The sequence below is a fragment of the Lactuca serriola genome, chromosome 8 (assembly GCF_051521515.1).
Source record: "Lactuca serriola cultivar US96UC23 chromosome 8, Lser_US96UC23_V15, whole genome shotgun sequence".
NCBI classification, from domain to species: domain Eukaryota; kingdom Viridiplantae; phylum Streptophyta; class Magnoliopsida; order Asterales; family Asteraceae; genus Lactuca; species Lactuca serriola.
Window position 1 is genome coordinate 126,587,679 of NC_136415.1, and position 9,939 is coordinate 126,597,617.

At 38.7% G+C, this 9,939-nt stretch overlaps 1 protein-coding gene across 1 annotated transcript; it reads left to right on the forward strand.

Annotated features, from left to right (window-relative positions):
- The first annotated feature begins 3,248 nt into the window (after positions 1 to 3,248).
- Positions 3,249 to 4,442, forward strand: LOC145069419 (putative glutathione S-transferase). The gene is made up of 3 exons (XM_079016345.1): positions 3,249 to 3,291; positions 3,366 to 3,707; positions 3,903 to 4,442. Exons 1-3 carry the CDS (start codon positions 3,268 to 3,270, stop codon positions 4,242 to 4,244), a joined length of 708 nt encoding a protein of 235 aa, XP_078872471.1. The 5' UTR covers positions 3,249 to 3,267; the 3' UTR covers positions 4,245 to 4,442.
- The last annotated feature ends 5,497 nt before the right edge of the window (positions 4,443 to 9,939 follow it).

Genomic DNA, 9,939 nt, shown 5'->3' on the forward strand with positions numbered 1-9,939 from the left:
GGTTTCCTAAGGATTTGGCCATTATAACATCTAGGTATTACCTACTCCTAGAATATCGAACATCATATCTTTTAGACACATGTCATATCTTAAATCTAGGCATAGTATCTACAGTTATACTATCTTAAGGTATTTTGCTTATAATAAAATGTCTTAATATTTATAAGATAAATGTTTTTATAAAATCATTTGTTAAGCAAGTATTCCCCCCGAAAACATTTTAAAACAGTAAAATAAGGTTCATGAACTCACTCTAATTGCGTATCGAGGCGCGCCCGAACTGTTCCTACCAGAGTTTCTTACCATTGAGAGGGTACTGAAGTATAGAGAGAGAGTTTGGAGGTTAATTTGAGATGAAAAACTTGGAAGAAAGTACCGCTATTTATAGTGATGGTGTGCGTTGGACATTCTCCTGTGCAGTGTGCATGTGCTTCGTGGCCCATCCAAATCTTTACACGTGTCACCCTTATGGTGGTCTACGTTTCCAAATCTCCGATGAATTTGGTGTTAGATGTGTGCGACTGACATGACATGCACATTGACACACACCCTTTAATTCTTTTTAAAAATTCATACTTTCTTCATATGAACTTTGTTTCTAACCATCTTTATATATTTGTGTAGCTCTTTCCTAGAACTACAACTTTCCTTTAGGTTGCATCTTAAATTTTAACTTTCAATTTTTACCCACATTTTTATATTTTATAAAAATCATATCTTCTTCATACGACTTTCATTTTTTCCCTTCTTTCTTCCCAAGTTCTTATCTCATTCTTTACTACAAATTTCCTTATTGTAGTGTTAGCCCAAACTCAACTGTTCTCTTTTTGTTATTTTTTATGTCAATGGCGTTATTAATGTGGTTGGTTTCTATTTGTGATAAATCATAACTCTTCCAATTAGAGTTAGATTTTCTCGACACTTTTAATTTTGGGATCATTAGGTCACATATTTTGCAAATACGCTAACCAATTTAACTTTTTGATTACTTTATTTTCGACTCAACTTTCCATATTATCCTTCAATATGGGAAGTTTTTTTCTTTATAAGTCAAACCTAACTCCTCGTAACCATTAATGACGGAAAATTCTCAATTGTTACAAAAATAAAGGCCAACCCTATTGAGAAACAATTGTAAGTAACACTTTAACAATGACCATCTTTGCAACATGAGAGTATGTATCTAAGAAGTCAACAACTTCTTGTTTGGTGAAGCCTTTAGATACCAAACTCGCATTATAACACTCTATTGATCCATCAAATTTTCGTTTTTATTTTGAAAAACCATTTGTTTCCTAGAGCTTTTTGATTCGGTGGTAATGAAACAATGGTTCACGTGCTGTTAAACTATAAGGCTTTCAATTCTTTGTCCATTGCTTCTTGCCACTCTAAATGTTGTACAGTTTCTTTGTAACTCTTTGTTTGAATGGATAAATCATAAACATTTGCTTTATGTGAAGAAGAAAGTTTTGAATAAGAAATGACATCGGATATGGTGTATTTCACTGAAGATTGTTGTTGTTGAACACACTGAGCAAGAGCACAATGATAATCTCTAAGATAATTAGGACAATGTCTTCAAGGTTTATTTGAAAGTGTCAGATGATCTAGTGGAGTACTAGAATTATCAACAAATACATCCATGTGTGGCGTCATCCGGGGTGATGAACTGATGTGATTATCTATGATTCCAGCATCAATGGTTTCAGGAGTGACATGTAGAATAAATGGATTGATAGGCTTTTCAATGGAATAATGATGAAAAGGAAATGTTTCCTCGTGAAAAACAACGTCACGAGAAGTGAATATTTGTCTTGTTTCTAAATCAAGAAGTTTATATGTTTTCATACACTGTAGATAACCAAGAAATACAGAAGCCCTTTCCCTTGGTTCAAATTTTGTTCGATGGGAAGGTGAAGACATGATTATAGTTTCATTATTTGAGATTCCGCGATGTTTTCTTTGTAACAATGATTTTCGATTATGGTTTATGAACAAATGGTTTTGTCTTGATTATAACTTTATGAAAATTGGTGTTTATTATAAATTAAAATTTGAAGATTTTATTCTTCAAATCAGGAAGTGACATGGTGTCATGTTGTTTAGGTCATGTCAATGGACCTAACATCATCACCCATAAAAATACATTATAAGTCGCCGATTCATTCTTCAACAGGCATGCAGTCAGAGCCTCGAGCTCCTCCTACGACTTAGTAGCTTAAGGTTTCATTTTCTATTATACTCCCCGATGGGGGTTCTTTTCACCCTTCCCTCACGGTACTACTTCGCTATCGGTCACCCATGAGTATTTAGCCTTGCAAGGTGGTCCTTGCTGATTCACATGGGATTCCACATGCCCCATGCTACTCGAGTCAGAGCATAAGCTAGTGATGCTTTCAGCTACTGCACTTTCGTCATCTATGGTGCAACATTCTACTACTTCGCCTAGCAGCACGATGCTAACAACACAAATACAAAAAAAAAAAAGTACGTTGGCCTCTAAAACGCACACATTCCATAATAGTTCTTTACATCTCAGAGCTATGATTTTGACTATTTGATTGCAAATCAAACAACAAAATTCATAAAAATAACATGGTTCACGGTATCCTTAGCAAAGGGCGAAGCCATTCTTCACGTCATCAGTTTTATTTAGGCTTTTTCTTTTTTGGATTACAGTTTATATACGAGGATACGAGACATGTCAATTTCGGTATGGGTCACTTGGAAGAGTATTTAAAAAAAAGGTTAATTACTTAAAAGGCATGTCAGCACCGCCCAATTGGATCGCCTAACAACATAGCCAAGATCCGATGACCCTATTTCATTACTTGCACCAAACATAAAGTACTCAATATTACCAAAATGGGTAACGAACATTAGTTTTTGTCCATATTTAAGTAACCATATATTTTATATATTTGTAACCGGTAAACTTGTTGTTCAATAGGTTTCACAAATAAACTTGTTTGGCATGTTTGATTAGTAAATATGTTTGATATATTGGTAATAAGTTAATACCATTGCTAATTACGAATAATAGTAACTTATCAAATAAATTACTAGTAAAAAAAATATAATTATGTTAAAATCCATATCCACTAGAATTTTCTAGTTACTTATATTAAATAATAAAAAATCAAATAATATCTTCCACTCGTTTGAACTACGAACTAGTTACGTCTACCATGACTCCATCCATCGTTTCAACTAAAAAATAGTAGCCAAATTTAAAACAAAGTACAACTTATTGTGCATATCGTACAAATGCTGACTACAATGCTGGCAGGGGTAGGTGATTTCATCGCAGTAGTATTTATGTGGCCGTTCACCGACTAACATTTAGAAACCTAACCTGAAATCAGGCGTTGCTGATAGATTCAGATCGACGGAAAATGGCGGATGAAGTGAAGTTGTATGCCGTTGCAGGAAGTCCATTCGTTTGCAGAGCAAAAATCGCTTTGAATATTAAGGGAATCAAGTACGAAAACTTCGAAGAGGATATGAGTAACAGGAGTGCCGAACTTCTCAAGTTTAATCCTGTTTATAAGAAAGTACCGGTGCTGGTTCATAACGGAAATCCGATCTCAGAGTCTCAGCTGATCGTTGAGTACATTGATGAAGTGTGGAAAGGAGTTCCGATTTTGCCTCAGGATCCTTATGAGAAGGCTGTTGCTCGATTTTGGGCCAAATTCATTGATGATAAGGTAATAACTAATAATTTCCTTCTCCCCTAATCGCTACTGGTTTTTGTATACTTATGTAATTGTTAGTGGATGTATTCACATGATTTGATTTCAGTTGAGTATTTTGAAAAAAAGAAGGAAATGAACAGACTGATGCATCACAGTCTTTAACACTTTTGTTCCTACATTGACGATTACATTATATGTTTTGTTCAGTGCATTCCTGCAATATTCAAGGCTTTTGGCCCCGATGGAAATGAACAGAGTGATGCAGAAGCCATCGAACAACTACAAATACTAGAAAATGAACTGAAAGTCAAAGGTACCAAATTTTTTGGAGGCGAGAACATTAACCTGGTTGACATTGCTGCTGATTTCATAGCCTATTGGCTTGGAATAATCCAAGAAGCAGCAGAAAAAACGTTGGTAACCAACGACAAGTTTCCAAAAATAACAGTTTGGGCTGATGACTTTGTCAACCTTGAACTTGTTAATCAAGTCTTACCTCCAAGAGAACACCTGCTTGCATTTTTCAAGAAACGGTTTGGTAAGGCATAATGGTAACTGGCATTTATAATTAGTAAATCTAGTCGCTTTTTACAGTATGCGTTTTTATGAATTTGAATTTTCTGTGTATAACATCCATCCATGTTGCAAGAAAAAGCTTTTTGTGGTTTTCCAAGTTAAAGTTCCTATAACATTCATGGATGTTGCAATAATCGGTTTTTATCGTAATATTGATGTTGTTTTGTGAAATATATGTAGTTTGTGGCATATGAGCATTTGGTATGCTTTTGTATGCAAAGTTTCCTTTTTGTTTTTATATGTAGTTTGTGAAATATATCTTCGACTATATGGTGCCCCTGGTTGTTGGCTTGTTGCTTCTTTCATGTGAAAGGACTCCTAATATATCAAATCAATTAAATGACAACAGTTATGTGGTTTGAGATAAATTGTGCTTTCATCTACTTTTTTTTTATCCCCATCCCCACAACCTGCACCCTCTCCTTTCACCTTCCTCCATCTCTTAATAGTCGGTATCCATCGCAACCTCCCAACCGGCCAACCAATCACAACCATCGGGGGAGAGAGAGAGAGGGGGAGAGAGAGAGAGAGAGAGAGAGAGAGAGATTAACCCAACATGAAAAAATGTTTTAACCCATCCACAGTTACGTTGAGAGGGGAAACCGAATGGGTCACGAAGACCGACCCCCCCCCCCCCCCACCCCAAGTCAAGCTAGACTGAGGGTAAGTATCAAATTTAGCGGTGGTGGTTTGACTTGCGAGAGAGATGATGTGAAGAGTGGTTTGTAGATGGGTAAGGTGATCGGTGGCTGGCAACTAAGAACCAAGGGAGTGGTGGCAACACTTTCTCTTTTTTCGGGGTCCAAGCTGTATATTCGTGGCATTCCCTTTTTGGCTTGGTGTTGTGGTTTGGTTTGAGATTGGAATTGGAATTGGGTTTATTGAACCGCAAAGGGGTTGAATTTGGGTTGAAACTGGAATTGGAGGTCGGAATGTGATTAAAATTGGATTGGATACGACCAATATATTGGAAAGGAATATCATGTACCATAAGATAGAGGTGTACAAACCGGTTTTTTTTCCGAACCGGTTCACCATCAAATTTATCCGATCCTATTAGGGATGAGCATATGGACCGGGGAACCGGCCGGAACCGGTTTTTTTTCCGAACCGGTTCGGTTTCAAACCGGTTCACCATCAAATTTATCCGATCCTATTAGGGATGAGCATATGGACCGGGGAACCGGCCGGAACCGGAACCGGAACCGGAACCCGATGGAACCGGTCGGGCCGGGACCGGGACGTTATTTTTGTGGATTTTTGGAACCGGGAACCGGTAGGAACCGGAACCGATTTAACCGAAACCGGTAGAACCGGCAAAAACCGGTAGAACCGGCAAAAACCGGAACCGAGTGATGCTATTTTTCAAGGAGCGGTTCCAACATTTGAAGACACGACAAGAACCGGTAGGAACCGGGAACCGGTAGAACCGCCGGGCCGGTTCGGTTCTTGATTTTGGCCGAAGCCGGTTCCCCGGTCCGGTCCGGTTCCGGCCGGTTCGGTCCTTTTGCTCATCCCTAGATCCTATACAAACCGGTTCGGTTTAGTGCAAACCGGTTCCTAAACCGGTTCAAAACCGGTCCTTCGAACATGTTAAAAAAAAACCCAATAGAAATTGTATATTTTTTTGATTGTTTGTTTTATTTTTTGGGATATTATAGGTTACATAAAAAAACATCTTCAAACATCTCAAAAAACCGGTTCATAACCGATCCAAAAACCGGTTCATAATTGGTTCAAAAACGGTTCGGAAGTCCGATTCATTGTAAACCGGTTCGAAACCGGTCTCGTCGTTCGGAAATACAAATTGGTTCAAACCGCCGGTTCGGTTCGGCATCGGATCGGTTCTAGCTTGGACCGGTTCAGAGGTGAACCGGTTTTCGGTTCGGACATCGGTTCGGATCGTGAACCGGTTTTTTTGTGCACCACTACCATAAGATAATATGTTCTAACTTCTAAATGATTTGCAATATACTAGTCACTAGACCATTTTATAAAACTATAACATTTTTTTATTATAAATTTTATATTAACATATGTGTTGTTGTGTTTTAATAATGTATGTCATTGAGTTTTAAGTTACTAAAATATACCGGTATTAAGATAAGTTGAATATACTAAAATAAAATTAATTAGAACATCAAAATGTATACCTTACATTGGATTATTAAATGTATGTCAATATACAATAAACAAACGTCAAGAAACGAAAATATTTGTAATATTTAGTTTGTGACAATTTATAATGGTTGATTTTATTCTATTAAATATCAACTAAATATTCCATATTATTCAACTTTTATACTAAACAATGTCGTGGACATCAAAGGATCAAAAAGCATCGTCGCGTTTATTTGGCATTGGAATTATGGATTTGGATCTCCAAAATCAGACATTTGTGCTTGGTTGTCTTAAAAGCACATTACCTTTCGTGTATCTTGGAGTCCCGTTAGAGGCAAACATGTCATTGAAGAAAAAGTGGAGACTCATAATTGATAAATATCAATCTTTATTATCAATTTATAAGGAGAAAACACTGTCATTTAGAGGAAGACTTACTTTACTAAAAGCACTGCTCAATAGTCTACCTACTAATTACTACTCTTTCTTCAAGGCTCCGAACATGATCATTGATGAACTTGAAAAGATGAGGATGTGATTTCTATGGAGTGGAAAAGATTATAATACTAAGATACATTGGGTGTATTAGTCAAAAGTTATAGCTTCCAAAAAAGATGGAGGGCTAGGTGTTGGGACTTTAAAAGCCCATAATCTAACTTTACTTACAAAATGGTAGTGGAGACTCTAAGAAAGCTCTAGTGGCTTATGGTGTAACACCACGAGTTAAGAAGTGCAAGTTCAGGGTGCTTGGTGTAATTAACGAGGATAGACTCGGCGAGTCGAGTCGCGATTTTGGTCACGAGTTTAGTGACCAACTCGGCGAGTTGGTGCTGGAATGAGAAACCCTATTTTTCAGGGTTTGCACCCTATATAAGGAACCTTATGTTTTCCCCTCAGCCTCTTTGCTACTCTTTTGAGATCCAGAAAACCCTAATTCGTGAGGAGACCCCATTGTTGAGTGAATTAGAGCTTGGAGGAGGATCTTTGGTGCTTGAAGCTTGAAGGTTGGAGGCTTGTATCAGGAAGCTTGGGGAGATCAGAAATCTACAGTTGGTTGGGCTCCTTTCAGGGGTAAGGAACCATTTCCTTAAGCTATTTTCTTCATGGATTCATGTATGGTGATTGATATGAGATCTAATTCGAGATAGAAGTTTGGATTTGAGGATGCTACTTCAGGTCTAAGCTTGTGATGGTCCTATATGTCATAAAGTTCCTGTATAAGAGTTGTTGGTGAAGCTCTTTTGTCCTAAAAGCCTAGCCCTAGAGCATTTTGGGCTCATGGCTCTTTGAGTTCACGTAAGGTTTGCCACTTTACGAGAGGGATAGATTGTAGAAGGGTAGATTTATGGATTGGAGTCCCTGCATGGCTTGAAAAGCCTCTGTTTGGATTGAGAACTAAAGAGACTCGGCGAGTCACATGGGTGCACTCGACGAGTTATATGAATATGTGCATGGACTCGACGAGCTGGAAGAACAACTCGGCGAGACTGTTGAAGATTGCCTTGGACTCGGCGAGTCTGTTCTTGGACTCGGCGAGTCTGGTCGAGGAGTCCTAACCTTTTCTGGTTAAGTCATGAATCGGTGAGTCGAGGGACGACTCGGTGAGTTGAGCAAGATGGGACTCGATGATTGTTGGACTCGACGAGTCTTGGGGTGACTCGGCGAGTTGGGTCGTGTTCTAAGAGTTTTCAGAGCATAGGGACTCGATGAGTCAGCGGGTTGACTCAGCGAGTAGAGTCAGTCAGGAAGTTTGACTTTGACTGAGGACTTTGACTTTGACCAAGAGTTGACCAGTTGACTTCCAGGGGTATTTTGGTAATTAATGGTATTTATTGAGTTCAATCATTTGGTATTGATCAGTGGTGGAGTTCGTGTCGGAGGTTGGAGCAGCGTGATCTTATCTTTTCAGTCAGCAGTTTTTAGGTGAGTTATCCTCACTATATCAACAGGGTGTAAGGCACCAAGGTCGGCCCTTTTATCGGATGGAAATTCGGGTAGTTGTTACGTTATTGCTTTGCTGTATGTTTGCATCCTGGTAGTTAGGATGGTGTATGTGAGAGACCTGGTTAAGGTCGGAATCCTGGTATATACATGATGACATTATGTTAGCGACCGGTTAGGTTGGTATCCTGGTTAGAGTATGCTATATATGTGATCTGCTAGATCGGTTGGTTAGTGATGAATTGCTATATGATTATAAGTTTATGTGCACATGGTTGTTGGACTGGGGTTGGGTTGAGGCGGGTTTTGTTTTGTGCTGTAGGCCAACATACCCAGGGCGGACCGGTTATCCCAAAGGCCTAGCGAGCGGTTCGGATAGACTGTAGGCCCTAAGAGGACGGATCAGACGTGCCGAGGCTCAGAGAGTGGACCAGGCCGACTGAAGGCCCGGTGCGGGCGGACCAGTCATACTATAGACTCAGAGAGTGGACCAGGTGGATTGAAAGCCCGGTGCGGGCGGACCAGTCACACTATAGACTCGATGTATATAGCTAGACTCGGAGGGTGGACCAGGTGGACTGTAGGCCCGATGCAGCGGACCATTCACATAGTTGACCCGAAGTGCATGGCTGTTTTGTTATGTTATGTGTATGGTATATGTGGTTGGTATTTTGGGGGTATCTCACTAAGCTTTCGGGCTTACAGTTGTGGTTTAATGTTTCAGGTACTTCAGGAGACCGTGGCAAGACAAAGGCGTGATCGTACCGCTCCTCATGTTTATGTTTTATGATATGGTTCTAGGAATACTCTGATAATAAATGTATTGAAAACCTTTTTGTAATAACTTAATGAAATTGGGTTGTTTTTGAAAAGTTTAAATTGGTTGAAATTTTTAGAGTGTTACATATGGAGGGAATACATAACTAGTATTCACAATCTGAACCGAAAACCGGTTCGTAAAATCCTCAATTTGTGGACTTTGGAGTAATATTGCCAAGGCCATCAAATCTCTCACTGAAATTAATATTAATTATCATGAACTCTTTACATTAGCTCCTGGTTCGAATGTTAGCATTCTATTATGGAAAGATTGTTTGTGTGGTTCTTTAACACACATTTCTCACACTTATATGACTTGGAAGCAGCGAACCCTATCTAGTCTTTGATAGGATTGAACAACTTTCAATGGAGATGGGAAATCATGGGTTATGAGTAGGGAGGTTTTCGACAAACCGGATAATTTATGCTCTATGAAGCACAAGGTTAATACACAACCGACACAAAATGGGTTTCGTTTCAATCCGAACCCATATGGCAAGTACATGATAAAAATTTTACATCATAAGTTTGATTCCCTTCCTACCCCTTTTTACAGAACAAGAATAAGTCGGTCAAAAAAAATTCCTTTGAAAATCCGATTCTTCATTTGGAGCGCAGCTTTAGATAGACTTATGGCGGCAGCAAATCTTGCGTGTAAAGGAATCAAGGTATAATCTACTATATGTTACTTGTGCAACAGTGAAAAAGAATCAGGAAATCATTTATTAATCAGATGCTGCATGGCAATGGAGGCTCAAGATTCGATTTTAAAATGGTATGGGATACC

What these genes read in the sequence shown, in the direction of transcription:
- LOC145069419 (XM_079016345.1), top strand. Translation starts at nt 3,268, where the DNA reads ATGCTGACTACAATGCTGGCAGGG. An exon ending in TGACTACAATGCTGGCAGGG is followed by an intron (nt 3,292 to 3,365) that starts GTAGGTGATTTC and finishes ACCTGAAATCAG; the next exon opens with GCGTTGCTGATAGATTCAGA. An exon ending in CCAAATTCATTGATGATAAG is followed by an intron (nt 3,708 to 3,902) that starts GTAATAACTAAT and finishes TGTTTTGTTCAG; the next exon opens with TGCATTCCTGCAATATTCAA.